Genomic DNA, 17196 nt, shown 5'->3' with positions numbered 1-17196 from the left:
ACTTCCACCCCAGTCTCTGACCATGTGTTGCCAGAGGGCAGAGCCTGCCTCCACCCACTCCTCCATAAGAGGAGGCAAGGTAGAGATGAGGTGACAGGCAGAGGCAACAGGCAGCAGCGACAGAGGACTGGAGGACAGGAGTCGATAAGCAGTGGGAAGACTCCAAACTTTAATAAAGAGAGCTGATCCTGTCCTCTCTAAGCCAAAAGATAATTCAGAAATGCTACAGGCCAATGGTGTACTGTTACAGAACAACAAGGGGGGGCCTGGGATGATATACTATTACTGAAAGAAACCCCCAGGTCCGTTATTTCTGCTGTCTATAGGAAAGATGTCTCTCAGTGCCAGAGATTCGTGAATAGGAAAGGAAGTGTTTATTTAATGCTATACAAACTTAAAGTAGTGACCTAATGTCTTCATCAAAATCCCAAAGTCCCTTAAAACACCCACGAACACACACAGTCCTTCCTTCCTCCTTTGCCCAGTCCAGAGTACTGTATCTCAGGAAAAGAAATAGAAGTCCGTGGCTCAGGCACCCCCGGTTCTTGCCAGTAATCCATGCTCTGCTGGGAGGCCTCCCTCGGTTCCCGGCACCATCAGCTGTGTCACCAGAATCTCTGCTAAAGCTGGGTGGTGGTTTCTCCTTCTAAATTTGCAGGGGTCCCCACTCTGGCAAAGTCGAGAGGTTCTCTCTCCACTGCCCAAGCCGCATGGTCCTCTCGGCACAATGGCTGCAGGAGTCTCCACTCTGGCAAAGCCACGTGGTTCTCCCTCCCAGGGCTGCGGGAAGGGGGTCGTCACTCTGCCAAAGCTGACTGGGGGTTCTCTGCTAAAGCTGCATGGTGATCCTCTCTCACAGGGCTGCAGGAGTTTCCACTCTGCCAAAGCCATGTGGTTCTCCCTCCAATGGCTGCCGCGTCTGGGTTTAAATATCCATGCCAATCCTCCTCTGCAGCCCCATTTCCGACTCCTCCCACAATTCGCTACACTTGCCAGCACTCTCATATCCTTCCAGCTTTACTAGGCTGCTTTCGTGAGTCTGGGGAGGTGTGGCCCCATGTCATGGTGCCAATCATCTCCAAGCTCTCATGCAGGTGCCGTAACTCGGGGGGACCAGCCCCCCAGTTATGTCTTGGTGGGGAAGTTACTTCCATCCTCCTGCTTCAGAGCGTGACCACAGCTATTTAACATATCTATGTAACCAGTTAAAGGTTATAGATATGTTAAATGACCACACCAGAGATTAGCTGCAAAGCTGTTGCTATGCAAAACAGCTCTCAATGGCCCTGCTCCATGTGTCCCTTCCCCCAGCTCACACCTGTTGCGGGGGTGGTGAGGACATCCTAATATTTCCTGGACACTCTGAGTTCTGGACCCCATTCCAAATCCCTATTTGGGGCCCCTCTGTTGGCTGCACCCTGTTGCAGTACCATCTCCTTACGTCTCAGTGTAGGGTAAGAAAAGCTTGTTTAGGGAATAGGGCAGTTACCCTGCATCTTCTACAGGGAACTCCATTTGAGAAAGACTTATTGCATAGAAGCTTTTTCAGGAAGCAAGGCATAAAGGTAAAACCCCAGCTTTCCCTGTCCTCCTAAGCAAACAGCTGAAGCCACTCCTCCTCATCATTATTCTCTTGGGCGCCACATCAGAGATGGAAAGCTACTAGTCTCAGGTACTAATCCTTGTTCTTTCTCTATTCATGGCTGCATGTCTGGCTTTGTTTCCCAGTCACTGAATGCAGCTTCAGCACCACCTGAGATTTCTGGTTTGTTATAGAAGATCTCTGTGGAGGTACATGCTTTGGTGTTGCTCTGATATGTATAGTAAGTATTTTCACGAACTGTTGCACTAATATTTAAGCTGCCAAGCACCTGCACATGAATGCTTACAAAAGGAAAAGTTTAAAGGACTCTTTCTGCCACTCTTCCTCAACCCTGTCATTTCCTTTCATGGACTTAGTTAGACCTGAGAGCCCGAGAATAAGAAATGGGTGCACAAAGTTTCTAATGTGAGAATCTGCTTTTCCCCTGACATTTCTCCTGGTGAACGTCTCCAAAATGCTCACCTATCAACAGCAGAAGCAGCCAACATTTCATTGTCCTCAGGGAATACTCCTGAGCTTCCAGAAGCTCTCCTGGTCTGTTATTGAGGAAATGTATGTATTTACTTGAAATTTAAATGAAAGATGTCTCCCAAGTGTGCTACTGGTCAAAGATAATAACAAAATTCATGGAAATGATGGTCGAATCCAGGATAATAGAATAGTCAGTGGGCTTCTGCGTAGGGCACTTTGCCCACATTTACTTGCCTCTGAGAGTGCTGGAGTAAGCAAAGCGGCAGCCAGGCCGCCCAGGATGGTGAGAGGCCCACAGTGGGTTTCTGCCTGAGGTTTTATGGACAGAAGGGGCAGAGCCAGGGCCCCTTGTGTTGCCTGCCTGGCCCTGAGTGCCTGCCTGGCTACTCTGCGAAGCCTGAGGGACAGAGTTGTGCAACAAACAAACACACCCTCAGAGGGCTCATGTTCTAGCCCCAGGGGAGAGGGACACCCCCAAGCAGGTGTGTGTAATGGCAGTGAGAGCCGAAAGGCAGGTGAGGAGGGTGTATGGAGGCCAAGGGTCACTTTCCATAGGTGGTCAGGGATGACATCTGACAGGGGGACATTTAAGCCTAGATGTAAAGGAGGAGAAAGGGCAGAGGTGTGAAACTGGGTGGGATGCTCAGAGGGAGGAAGTGGACAGAGAGAGCAGCAAGCATGCTTCTGCAGGAGGACCCTGCGCATCAGAGGGATAGCTCCATGAGCACCATGAGATGTGCGGCTGGTGCTCAGGCAGCCAGGGCAGAAGGGAGCCCAACACCACCTGAGAAAGAGAGGGTCGGGGTCTCCAGAGCATGACTGCCCACTCCAAGGGCTTTGCTCTTCGTGAATGGAGAGCCTCTAGAAGGCTTTAAGCACTGCAGTGACGTGATCTGTGTGTTAAAAGGACCACTCTGGCTTCTGTTGAGAATGGAATGTAGGTGCAAACAAAGCAGAAAGACCAGTTGGGAAGCACACAAGGAAGACAGTGGCATGGCCCAGGTGGTCCCGGAGGAGGCAGTGGCAGTTGGTTGGAGTTGACATTTATTTTTAAGGTAGAAGTGATGGCATCTTGCTGATGGGCTACAGGATGTGAGAAAAGACATGTTCAAGGATGATGCCGTGGCTCTGGCCTGAGCAGCTGAAGGGATGCAGCTGCTCTTGATTCAGATAGGAAGACTCAGGAGGAGCAGGTCTGGGGAGGACTGAGACATGCCTGGGACAGAACCAAGGTTCAATTTTGGGTGTGCTATTTTTGAGGTGTACAGGAGGGGTCCTGGTTAGAGACACAAACATGGATGCAATGAACACATGGTATTCACGGGAATGGATGCTATCACCTACTGTGAGAACAGCAGAGACAGCATTGTCCCTCAGGGAGTGTGCTGGAAATTTGTGGGGACATTTTCAGTTGTCACCATGATTGGAGGTGCTACTGATACTTAATAGGTAGGAGGAAAAGGAGCCTAGATGTCCTACAATGAATGTGACATTCCTGCATAAAGACTGTCCCACAATTTTCACCTATTCCATAGACATTCATGTAGGTGGAATACTTCATCATGACCGGAGCCTAGAGTGTTCCCTTCATTTCATGTACAAAAACCATGTACTTTGTGCACAGCTTTGATTCAGTGACAAGGGGAGACTGCAATTGGGTTCTGAGCTTTACCAAGAGTGTCCAGCAATCCCATCCCTCCCTCAGTGTCCTTCACAGCACCCAACTCACAGACACAAGGACCCTGAACTGGTCTGCATTGCAGCTGTCATCCCAGTGTGCAAAGAAGTGCCACAGGTGCTTCAGTGCAGTCACGCTGAGCCACATGCAGATGGAAACACAAATTATTTAATTATAAACTAGTGTCCTTTTATAGCTAGGATATTATACTAATTCTTCAAAACCATGTGTGTAGGTAGGTTATGCTGCCTCTGATTTCATCTCAGGGCAGTATACCAGCTGTTGGATGTGACACAGTAGCTTGAAAAGAGCCAAGGCCCAAGGACTGTGCTCGCGGCCCACCCCAAGTTAGAAGCCCAGGGCAGGGTGAAGAGTGGGCAGTGGAGGCTCCAAACTGCTGCCCTGAGGGAGGAGACAATGGAGAAAGAAGACTTTCCCAGACACAGCACCTCATCAACAGTGTTCATTCTGCTGACTCATGTAAGACAAGGATGAAGAACGACCAAGGGGTTACCAGGGTCATCAGTGACCCGAACCCCCACCCAGTGGGGTGCTGGGGGTGACACTGACAGGAGAGCCCACAGAGTCCAGGGAAGGGGATCTGAACCACTGTGAACCATTTTGCAGGTTTCCTTTCTTGACCCCAGGTGCCCCAGCTTCACGCCCTTGGCTCTGCTCCTTTAGGTCAGGACAGGCTGGTTCCCCTGGGACCCTCCTTGGAGGCTCTGTTCCAGCCCTGGGAGGCTACTAGCTTTGCCTACTGCCCTCCCCAGTCCTCCTGAGCAGGTTGCTGGGCACCCAGCTTCCTGGCCCTGGGTGTTTCAGCTGATACCTTGCTGAGTTGGGACTCAAAAGCCAGCGAGGTTGAAGACTTAGAACTCTTCATGCCAGAAGAGGCAGCGGGAAGGGGCCGTGCACGGTCGATCCCATGGGTCCCTGCTTTGGTGATTGGACTCCAGGCCTTGGCTGTGCTCCTCATGTTTGTCAAGTGGGTCTGTCTTGCTGCAGAAGAAATGAAGAAAAAAACACTTGTGTCCACTACTTGAACCTGCTAAGTAACATCACAGAGCTTTACTCAGGTACCACATTCACTATTGTTATTCTGGAGAACCAGTGGGTCTGCCTAGGCTGCAAAGTGGCTCTCATCCTAAAGTGCTGCCCTTGCATGAAGCTAATCTTCCAGCTTCACAACAGTTGCTGCCAAGCTATAAAGACATGTGTGCAACATCATTGATGTTCTGACATTACTTTTCAGCATATGATGGCTTCTTCTTAGTCAGGGACACCTAATACAATGTTACTATATACCCATACACTACCTATATTTCCCCATGTGAAATAGGCCAGCTTGAGCCAAGACATACCATGTCCATTAGCCTTGCAGCTTTAGGGCTGACAATGGCACAACCTACCTACTTTTTAAATAGACATAAACAAATTGCTTGAAAATTGGGTTTCACAGAAGCACAACTTTTCTCCTTTTGGACAAACATGGATAACATTTACAAATTATTAGAGCATATTTTTATTGGTCAGACGTGACATTATAGGACAGAGTTACTGCTCTGACTAAAATATTTTATGAAATCAAAATTGTTCAAAGTAGCAGCATGCAGTTAAAGACCTATGGGGAAAATCGGCATACAAAGAGACATGGAAAGCAGGAGAGGTCCTGCAATCAGCAATCAGTGCTGCCACTCCTGGAGAGGTGTGGCTGGCCATCTCTGCACCTCTCTGAGCCTGTTTCTTCCATCAATCGCACCACGAGACTGAATGAAATGCCCTCTAGGATCTCATCCAGCTCCAGTCCCAACCCTGCCCATCCCCACAGACTCTAATTACCAGGACCATGAGACAGAACACCAAAACTGCAGATAATGCTCCATCCTTTCAAAGAAACAAATTTTAAAATGCACTTTTAAAAACACCAAAAGGTGATAGATAATTCCAGTGGCCACACTCACAGGACCCAAGGGGTCTAATTAACTGTCCCTAAGGGATGACAGCTGGTATTAGGCGGCTCTGGGTCTCTTCCCCCTTCGATGAATCCCAGTACACCCCATAGCCCTCCATCAGAACAGCAACAGACCGCCTCCCCAATCTTACTCAGTCTGTGACCTCCTCCTGTTCTCCTCTGCTTTTCCTGGCCAGAGGAGACCATTTCAACAGAGTCTCTCAGCCAGGGCCACCCTGCTCCTGTTCATACATTTTTTTTCATATCAAAGCAATTCAGTATATTTCCTGACACCAGTCATTCCACACAGAACAGCAGGGTGCACTGGGGACAAGCATGGTCTGCAATGGTTGTGAAATAGGATAGATAACATGGGAAGAGTCAGGTACAGAACCAACCATTCAGGATGCTTATAAGCTTGCAGTGGGAATATAGTCAGTTTCTCCATCAACATTATTTTTTAGTGAAAAGTCACTACATTTAAAAAGTTCCAAAGATACTGTGGAAAGACAGCTCTGTGTTTGCCCAAGCTATAACTGAGTATATTAAAAATTTACAGTTGGTTCATTGTTTTATAACAAATTCTGAAGCCAGTTTTTTATTTCAAAATATAAAAACATTAGTGCTTGATTTCACAGGTGTCCATTTTTAATGAAAAAAATTTGAGCATGAATCCAAATGATTTTGAAGTTTTCAAGTTCCAGTGGCTCATAAAAGGTGTCCTTGTGCTTCCATACCCACATCCACATTATGTCCTCCTTCATGGTGATTTTCCTTCATCCCTGTGTCTTCCCCTTCTGGGATTATGACTTTCATTCAGGTCTTCATTGTACCACTCCACACTGGCAGATTTGTCTCTGTTCCTTTACATATTGAGACTATCTATTATACATCTGCAAAAATATTCTTTCTTGGACGCTGCTTCTATCACATTATCCCATTGGTCAAAAACTTCAGTCTTGTTGGGATCCATATTTTAATTGTTCACTCATTTATCTGTTCATTCAACAAATATGTACTGAGTGTTTACTATATACTAGACACTCTTCTAAGCACTGAAAATACAACCACAAACAAAACAGACAAAAGAAAACCAGTGCTCTCATGAAGCTTATATTTACTCACTAGAATCTAGCAGACCCTTCACTTTCTACCATCTATGCCTAATTGGACCCTATCAACCCTTTCCTCTTTTGTTCTTCCCATGTCTCCCAGTTCCCTCCTTACCACGCAGCAACCTAGTTACTCTCCAACACAGATTCTCTGAGCCAAGAAGACTCTGCCTTCTTACCTTGTTCTTGCTTGCCGATACTCTTCTCACTCTCCCATAAGAACGTGCACCTTTGCTGGTCCTCACCCTTGGAATACCATCTCTCTTCTCATTCTCCAAATTTTGACTCAAATAGTGTAAAGAGTATTTTCCTCTCTGACAAATTCCTTCACCAGGTCTTCCCTGTACTATTCTCATGTACACTTGATAGCAAATCCCTTTAAGTATTCAGTTGTTTCATAGGGTTAAGCTTGCTGCCTTCGGCTAAACAGATGATTACAAAAATTCCAAGGTCTAAGTGAGTCAGTGAGGTATAGCAAAAAGAGTCCAGGACCAGCAGTTGGGTGGTGGGGTTTCTCTTCTGGCTCTGTTACCAACCACTTAGTGTATAATCTGGGGCACCTTGAGCATATCACTTAACTGCCTCAGACTCTAGTACTCTCCTTCACTGAAAAGAGGTCTCACCAGAAACATGGGTGGTCTGTTCAACCTCCCTTGCCATTCTTCAAGTCTATTACTTTTCATTCTGAAATCACTCTTTTTTTATAGCCACATTTTTAAAGTTGAATTTATTGAGGTGACATTGATTAATAAAATGATATACGTTTCAGGTGCACAATTCTACAACACATCATCTATACACTGTACTGTGTGTTCACCGCCCCAGGTCAAGTGTCCTTCCATCATCATTTATCTCCCCTTTACCCTCTTCTACCTCCCCTCATCCACCTTTCCCTCTGGTCATCATCACCATACTGTTGTCTGTGACCATGAGGTTTTTTTGCTTAATCCCTTCACTTTTTTCACGCAGCTCCCTAGCAACTATCCTCCTCTCTGACAGCTGTCAGTCTGTTCTCTGTACCTATGAGTCTGTTTCTATTTTGTTTGTTAGTTTATTTTGTTCATTAGATTCCACATATAAGTGAAATCATATGGTACTTGTCTTACTCTGATTGGCTTATTTCACTTAGCATAATGGTCTCCAGGTCCACTCATGCTGTTGCAAAATGCAAGATTTTCTTCTTTTTTACAGCTTAGTATTGCATTGTGTAAATGTATCACAGCTTTTTTATCCACTCATCTACTGATGGGCACTGAGGCTGTTTCCAGATCTTGGCTATTGCAAATAACAGTGCAATGAATATAGGGGTGAATGTAGTCTTTTAAATCAGTGTTTTGGGTTTCTTTGGATATATTCCCAGAAGTGGAATTGCTGGGTCATAAGGCAGTTCCATTTTTAATTTTTTTGTGAAACTCCACACTGCTTTCCACAGTGGCTGCACCAATCTGCATTCCCACTAATAGTGGATGAGGGTTTCTTTTTCTCCACATCCTCACTAATACTTGTTTGTTGATTTATTGATGATAGCTATTCTAACAGGTGTGAAGAGGTGATATCTCATAGTGGTATTAATTTGCATCTGATAGTTAATGACATTAAGCATCTTTTAATATGTCTACCAGCCATCTGTATGTCTTCTTTGGAGAAATGTCTATTCAGACCTTTTGTCCATTTTTAATTGGATAAGAGTTTTTTTTTTGGTGTTTAGTTTTATAAGTTTTTTTTTATAAATTTTGGATATTAACCCCTTATCAGATGTATGTTTTATTGGTGAATATGTTCTTCCATTCAGTGGGTTGTCCTTTCATTCTGTTGATGGTTTCCTTTGTTATGCAAAAACTTTTTAGTTTGATATAGTCCTATTTGTTTATTTTTTTCTTTTGCTTCCCCTTCCTGAGAAGATATGTCAGAAAATTTGCTATGAGAAATGTCCTAGATTTTACTGCCTTTGTTTTCTTCCAGGATTTTTATGTTTTTGAGTTTAACATTTAAGGTTTTAATCCATTTTTAAAAATCTTCACCTGAGGATATGCTTATTGATTTGAGAGAGGAAGAGAGAGAGGAAGAGAAACATCAATGTGACAGAGAAACAATGATTATTTGCCTCCTGTTGCATCCTGATAAGTCTGTAATCCATTTTGAGTTTATTCTTTTTTTTTTCTGTCTCAAAAAGCTTTATTGTTTCCATTTGGTCTAATGCATGGGAGAGGGCTCCAGAATGGTTACAAGGAGATCTAGTGGTTTCAGGGAGAGGCTCAGGCAGAAGCCAGACACCAGGGGAACATACAGGGCCCCCTCAAAGGCCTCTGGGCTCCAAAGGCTCCTAGTCATGTTTGATGGGGGAGCTTTTTGAAGAAATTCCTGCCCAATCCAGCCTGGGGGCTGGCTGGACTGAGAAGGTGAGTCAGGTGGTCACCCATGTTCTTGATGAATTTCACCTCCAGGTGAAACCAGGTGACACCAGGAAGTGGTTCTTCAGGAAGTCACAGAGATGAGGGTCTGTGTGGACAAAACCAGGGGCCTGCAGATCCACAAGTCCCTGGGTCAGGTTCTTCTCTAAAGCCAAGGTGGCTTCCCTGGCATCCTGAGTTTCACCCCACTCACCTTGGGAAGGCTTCAGCACATCCCAGAAAAGAACTCGGCCACAGTGCTGGTTTTGCACTTTTAAGAGATGCTCAGTGCCCTTATGCTTCTTCTCGGCCAACTCTCAGAATAAGTGGCCCACATCCTGCAGAGTCATATCACATCAGTGGAAATAGAAGCCCTGAGAGAGTTAGATGTAGGAGGCCCACAGATGCAGGTTGGCCAAGCAGTTGATGGCAGCCTCTACCTTGGTGAAGTAATTCTGATGAATTTGGGAACTCATGGTTATTTGGCAATGAGTTTAAGGTAAAAAAACAGTGTTGGCTGATCTCGGAGGCTGAGGGTGGCTGAGGTGGTTCTGGTAGTGACAGGAATAGAGGTTGGAGGGTGGTCAGAGGCTGGGAAAAGGGGCATCCCTGGGTCTGTTTCATCCAAACACTGCCTAAGCAAGAGACAGGCCTGGGAGACTGCTGAGGGCACTGCCTGAGTTTGTTCTGGTGTGTGGTGTAAGAAGGTAGTCTAGTTTCATTTTTTTTGCATGCTTCTGTCCGATTTTTCCATCATTCATTGAATAGACTGTCTTCACCCCATTGTATGTCTTGCCTCCTTTATCAAATATCAATTCGACTATCAAGATGTGGGTTTATTTCTGGGCTCTCTGTTCTGTTCTATTGATCTATATGTCTGTTTTTACACTAATACCATGCTGTTTTGATTACTATGGTTTTGTAGTACAGTTTGATATCAGGTAATGTGATTTCTCCAAGTTTTTTCTCCTTTTTCAAGACTGCTGTGGCTATTTAGGGTCTTTTGTGGTGTCATGCACATGTTTTGAATATTTATTCTAGTTCTGTGAAATAAGCCATTGGCATCAAGGAATTGCATTAAATCTATAGATTGCTTTGAGTAGTATGAGCATTTTAATGATGTTAATTTTTCTTATTCTTGAACTCAGTATATGCTTCCATTTATTTTTATTTGCTTCAATTTTTTCTTCAATGTGTTATAACTTTCCAAGTACAGGTCTTTTATACCCTTGGTTAAATTTATTCCTAGGAAATTTTTTGGAAGCAATTTTGAAAGGCACTTTCTTAGTTTCCCTTTCTGATAGTTCATTATTGGTGTATAAAAATGCAACTGGATATTTATTTTGTATCCTGCTACTTTGCCAAATTCATTGATCAGTTTTAGTAGTTTTTTGGTGGAATCTTTATGGTTCTATATATACACCATACCATGCCATCTGCAAATAATGACAGTTTTACCTCTTCCTTTCCAATTTTGATGCCCTTTATTTCTTCTTATCAGATGCTGTGGCTATAACTTCTGGAACTATGTTGAATAAGTGTGGTGAAAGCAGATATCCCTATCATGTTCCCAATCCTTGTAGTTTTTGCCCATTGAGTATGACATTGGCTGTGGGTTTGTCACATATGGCCTTTATTACATTGAGGTATGTTCTCTCTATTTTCACTTTGCTGAGAGTTTTATCATAAATAAGTGCTGGATTTTAGCAAATGTGTTTTTTTCTGCATCTATTGATATGATCATGTGGTTTTTAATCCCTCATTTTGTTTATGTGATGCATTGTGTTTATTAACTTGCGTATGTTTAACCAACTTTGCATCCCCAAAATAAGCCCCACTTAATCATGCTGCATGATCTTTTTACGTATTGCTAGATGTGATGTGCTAATATTTTGTTGAGGATTTTAACATCTATATTCATCAAGGATATTGACCTATAATTTTCTTTCTTTGCAATGTCTTTATCTGGTTTTGGAATTAGGACAAGCTGGCTTTGTAAAATAAGATTGGGTGTCTTATCTCCTCTTGAGTATTCTGGAATAGTTTTACAAGGACAGGTGTTAGTTCTGCTAAGAATGTTTGGTATAATTCACCTGTGAAGCCATCTGGTCCAGGTTTTTGTTTGTTGAGCTTTTTATTATATTATATTATTACTGCTTCAATTTCATTAGTTGTAATCTGTCTGTTTAGATTTTCTGATTCTTCCAGATTAAGTTTTCAAAGATTGTATGTTTCTAGGAATTTATCCATTTCTGCCAGACTGTTCAGTTTGTTGGCATATGGTTGTTCATAATAGTTTCTTACAATCCTTTGTATTTTTTGGGGGGTGTCAGTTATTACTTCTCCTTTCATTACTGATTATATTTATTTGGGTCCTCTCTCTTTTTTCTTGATGAGTCTGGTTAAAGGTTTGTCAATCTTGTTTATCTTTTCAAAGAAACAGTTCTTGGTTTCACTGATCTTTTTGTATTTTTTTAGACTATTTCATTTATTTCTGTTCTGATATTTATTATTTCCTTTCTTTTACTCATGTTGGGCTTTGTTTATTGTTCTTTTTCTAGTTTCTTTAGGTGTAAAGTTAGATGTTCATTTAAGATTTTTCTTTGTTTCTTTAGGTTTGCCTGTAATGCTATGAATTTCCCTCTATAGACTGCTTTTGCAGTGTCCCATAGATTTTGGGCTGTTGTATTTTCATTTTCATTTATTTCAAGGTATTTATTATTTCTTTCTTTGATCTCATTGTTAACCCATTCATGTTTAGTAACATGTTATTTAGCTTCCAAGTGTTTGTGTGTTTTTCAGTTTTTATCTTGTGATTGATTTCTAGTTTTATACCATTATGTTCAGAGAAGATGCTTGATATGATTTCAGTCTACTTAAGTTTATTGAGACTTGTTTTGTGGCCTAACATGTGGTCTATCCTATAACATATTGGAATATGGTCCATATAACATATTGGAATAACATAGTGCACATGGATGTGCACTTGAAAAGAATGAATATTCTGCTGCTTTGGGATGAAATGCTCTGAATATATCAATTAAATCCATGTGGTCAGGTGTATTGTTTAAGGCTGCTCTTTTCTCTTTTTTTCTTTAAATCACTTTATTTTATTTGCCTATTATTCATTCATTCATTCAATACCAAATCAATATTTAAGGGTACCTAGCCTGGGCAGATTTTACTAGGCATTGTACATGCAAGCCTATGGGATTATAAAGCAACATACCATTTCTTGTTTCCCATATCAATTAAACTTGCAAGAAAATTAAGTCATGGAATCCTTAGTGAAAGATATAATTTCAGTCATATTTTCCAATCCCTGGTAATAATGGTGGTGATAACGCCCCATCACTGTAGTCAATGTACAGAAGGCTGCTGTTTCCTTGTTATTTCCTGTCTGGAAGATCTATCCGCTGATGTCAATGGGGTATTAGAGTCCTCTACTATGGTTGTATTACTGTTGATCTCTCTCTTTAATGTTTATCAAGAGTTGCTTTATATATTTATGTGCTCCTATGTTGAGTGAATAAAGGTTTACAAGGGTTATATCCTCTCACTGGATTTTTCCCTTTATTATTAAGTAGTGTCCTTCTTTGTTTCCTACTATAGATTTTGTTTTAAAGGCTGTTTAACAGATGTAAGTATTGCTACCCCAGCTTTCTAAAAATTTCAATTTGCATGAAATATCCTTTTACTTCCTTTACTTTCAGTCTGCGTGCATTTTTCATTCTGAGGTGGGTCTCTTATAGACAGCATATAAATATGGGTGTTGTTTTCTTATCCATTCAGCTGTGTTATGCCTTTTGGTTGAAGCATTTAAGCCATTTACATTTAAATGGATTTTTCAAGAGAACTTTACTTACTTATCTAGAGGGGACAGGAGGGAGAGAGAGAGGGAGAGAAACATCAATGTGTGGTTGCTTCTTACATGGCCCCCAGTGGGGACCTGGCCCACAACCCAGGCAAGTACCTTGACTGAGAATTGAACCAGAGACCCTTTGGTTCTCAGCCCATGCTCAATCTGCTGACCTACACTAGCCAGGGCTAAATTGATTATTGATAAGTATGTATTTATTGCCATTTTACTCTATTAACTATGTTCCTCTGTGTTTTTTCCTTCTTAAAAAAATACCCTCTAACATTTCTTGTAATTTTAGCTTCATGGTACCAGACTCTTTTAGCTTTTTCTTGTCTAGGAAGCTCAGTATTTCTCATTTAATGATAGCCTTGCTGGGTAAAGTAGCCTTGGTTGTAGGTCCTTGCTGTTTATCACTTTCAATATTTCATGCCAACCAATTCTGGCCCAAAATGTTTCTGTTGAGAAATCAGTTAATAGTCTTATGGGAGCTCCCTTGTAGGTAACTAACTGTCTTTCTCTTGTGGCTTTTAAGATTTACTCTTAGTCTTTAGCCTTTGCTAAATTAATTAAGATGTGTCTGTGTGGGCCTCTTTGGGTTCATCTTATTAGGGCTCTCTGTGCTTCCTGGACTTCTGTGTCTTTTTCTTTTACCACATTAGGGAAATTATTTCTTAAAATAGTTTTCTTAAAATAATTTCTCGAACCCTTGACCTTTGTCGTCTCTTTATGGTACCCCTATGATGAAGTTGAAGTTATGCTTGATGTTGTTCTGAAAGTTCCTTAAACTATCCTTTTTTATTTATTTTAAAGTACATTTTATTGATTATGCTATTACACTTGTCCCATTCTTCCCTCCCCCCTTATCCCCCTCTGCCCACTATCCCTATTCCCTCCAGCAATCTTCCCCCTTAGTTCATGTCCATGGTTCATACATAGAAGTTCCTTGGCTTCTCCATTTCCCATACTATTCTTGACTTCCCTCTATTTTGTACCTACCATTTATGCTTCTTTTTCCCTGTACATTTTCCTTGATTCTCTCCTTTCTCCTTCTCACTAATCTCCCTCCATGTGATCTCCATTTATGTGATTCTGTACCTGTTCTAGTTGTTTGCTTAGTTTGTTTTTGTTTTTTTAGATTTACTTGTTGATAGTTGTGTTTGTTGTCATTTTACTTTTCATAGTTTTCTTCTTTTTCTTAGATAAGTCCCTTTAACATTTCATATAATAAGGTCTTGGTGATGATGAACTTTTTAAACTTTATCTTGTCTAGGAAACATTTAATCTGCCCTTCCATTCTAAATGATAGCCTTGCTGGATAGAATAATATTGGATGTAGGTCTTTGGTCTTCATCACTTTGATTACTTCTTTCCAGCTCCTTCTCGCCATCAAGTTTTTATTTTGAGAACTCACATATGGTATTCTTATGGGAACTCCTTTGTAGGTAACTCTCTTCTTTTCTCTTGCTGCTTTTAAGATTCTCTCCTTATCTTTAATCTTTGGCAATTTAATTATGATGAGTCTTGGTGTGTTCTTCTTTGGGTCCAATTTATTTGGGACTCTCTGAGCTTCCGGGACTTTATCCTCACTTTTAAAAATTCTTTTTTCTCAAACTTTCGGCCAAGATGGAGGCATAGATAGATACACTTTGCTTCCTTGAACAACCAAAAGAAGGATAACAACAAGTTGAAAAACAAAAAGCAACCAGAAGTGCTAGAAAATCAAACTGTATGGAAGTGTGACATTTAAAAACAAAAAACAACCAGAACTGTCAGAAAGTTGGTTCTATGGAAGTCCAACAACCAAGGAGTTAGAAATGAAACATTCCTCCATACTGGCTGGAGGGGCAGAGACAGGCAGCCAGGTGGAGACGGTGCATGGCAAGGCAGCAGACCTGGATAGCAAGGTTGTGTGACAGACTGTAGTTCCATTTGTATGCAGATAAGCAGGGAGGAACAACTGAGACACACCACACAACCCAGGGTTCCAGCATGGGAAACTGAAGCCTGAAAACCTCTGGCTGTAAAAATCTGTGGGGGTTGTGGTGGTGGGAGAAACTTCCAGCCTTACAGGAGAGTTTGTTAGAGAGACACAGGTGGTCCTAGAAAGTACACAAGTCCACCCACCTGGGAATTAGCATGAGAAGGGCCCAATTTTGTGGGTAGCAGGGGAAGTGACTGAAAGCTAGACAAGATCTGATCAGGCAGCATTGTTCCCTCTCTGACCCCTCCCCCACATATAGTGCCACAATGAAGTGAAGTGGGTTACCTCACCCTAGGGAATACCTAAGACTCCACCTCTTACAAGATAACAGGTATGTTGAAACAAGAACTATGGGCTCAATGAAAGAACACATCAAAATTCCAGAAAAAGAACTAATCAACAAGGATACAACCAACCTCTCAGATTCAGAGTTCAAAACACTGATAATCAGGATGCTCAGAGAAATGGTTGAGTACAGATGCAAAATAGAGGAAGAAGTAAAGGCTAAGCAAGATGAAATAAAGAAAAATATACAGGGAACCAACAGTGAAGGGAAGGAAATCAGGACTCAAATAAAAAGTTTGGAACAGAAGGAAGAAAAAAACTTTGAACCAGAACAGAATGAAAAAACAAGAAAAAATGAGGAGAGGCTTAGGAATCTCTGGAACAACTTTAAACATTCCAACATCTGAATCATAGGGGTGCCAGAAGGTGAAGAGGAAGAGCAAGAAATTGAAAACTTATTTGAAAAAATAATGAAGGAAAACTTGCTCAATCTGGCAAAGGAAATAGACTTCCAGGAAGTCTAGGAAGCTCAGAGGGTCCCAAATAGGTTGGACCCAAGGAGGAATACATCAAGACTCATCATAATTAAATGATCCAAGATTAGATATAAGGAAAGAATCTTTCTCTTTTAAAGATTTTATTTATTTATTTATTTATTTATTTATTTATTTATTTATTGAGAGAGAGTAGTAGGAAGGGAGAAAGTGTGAGAGAAACATCAATATGTGGTTGCCCCTCACATGTCCCTAACTGGGGACCTGGCCCGTAATGCAAGCATGTGCCTTGACTGGGAATCAAACCATCAACCCTTTGGTTAGAAGGCCAGCACTCAATTCACTGAGCCACACTAGCCAAGGCAGGAGAGAATCTTAAAAGGAGCAATAGATAAAGAGAGAGTTACTAGACTTCCGGCCAAGATGGAGGTGTAGGTTGACATACTGTGCCTCCTCGCACAACCAAAATTAAGGACAATAAAAATTTAGAAATAAAAAACAATTAGAACATACAGAAAATTGAACTGTACAGAAGTCTGACAACTATCCATCCAGACTGGTCAGAGGGGCAGAGTCAGAGGCCAGCAGAGAGGGGTCACAGCAGGAAAAAGCGGTGGCTGGCAGACCCCAGGTGCTCAGGTGTCATCTAGCAGACCCTGGGCATGGGGAGGCAATAAGCAGACCCAGTGAGGTGTGCCAGGCAGCTGGTTGTCCGCAGTCACACAATTGTGCACAGATGAACCAGGTGAAAATGGGCAGCAAGATAGACCGCACAACCCAGGGACCCAGCACCAGGAAATAAAGCCTAAAAGCACTGATTGAAAACACTTGTGGGGTTGAGGTGTCGGGAGAGACTCCCAGCCTCACAGGAGAGTTTGTTGGAGAGACCCACAGGGTCCTAGAATGTACACAAGGCCACCCACCTGGGAACCAGCACCAGAAGGGCCCAATTTGCTTGTGGGAAGGGGCAGAGGGAACTGAAATCTTACAGAGAGTGAAGCAAGTGCCATTGTTCCTTCTCTGACCCTGCCCCCACATACAACATCAGAACCCAGCAACTGGGTTGTTCTGCCAGCAGAGGTGAACACCTAAAGCTCTGCCCCTCATATGTAACAGGTGTGACCAGACCCCCCTCCCCCCCAAAAAAGATGGCTCAAATGGAAGAACAAATAAAAGCCTCAGAGCCAATACTTTTAAGTGACCAAGAGCTAGCCAATATATCAGATGCACAGCTCAAGACACTGGTGATCAGGATTCTCACAGAATTGGTTGATTTTGGTTGCATTTTGATGAAAAAATGAAGGCTACACTAAGTGAAATGAAGAAAAATGCACAGGGAACCAATAGTGATGGAAAGAAAACTGGG

The 17196-nt window shown here is 42.3% G+C and overlaps 1 protein-coding gene and 1 pseudogene across 5 annotated transcripts in view; both read right to left on the bottom strand.

Annotated features, from left to right (window-relative positions):
- SPECC1 (sperm antigen with calponin homology and coiled-coil domains 1) overlaps nt 1-17196 on the bottom strand; it is a 336370-nt gene that overhangs the window by 228999 nt on the left and 90175 nt on the right. For all 5 annotated transcript variants that reach the window (XM_045824061.1, XM_045824063.1, XM_045824060.1 and 2 more), the window contains exon 2: nt 4585-4754. In XM_045824061.1, coding sequence (XP_045680017.1) covers nt 4585-4731 — 147 coding nt within the window. In that variant the 5' untranslated portion in view covers nt 4732-4754. The remainder of the gene's footprint in view (nt 1-4584; nt 4755-17196) is intronic.
- On the bottom strand, nt 9146-9684 carry LOC123809124 (annotated as a pseudogene).

This window comes from Phyllostomus hastatus, unplaced genomic scaffold, assembly GCF_019186645.2.
Source record: "Phyllostomus hastatus isolate PE091 unplaced genomic scaffold, TTU_PhHast_1.1 phas_scaffold_55, whole genome shotgun sequence".
NCBI classification, from domain to species: domain Eukaryota; kingdom Metazoa; phylum Chordata; class Mammalia; order Chiroptera; family Phyllostomidae; genus Phyllostomus; species Phyllostomus hastatus.
Note: the sequence above shows the minus strand (reverse complement) of the source record. Positions and strands in the feature narration are given on the sequence as shown.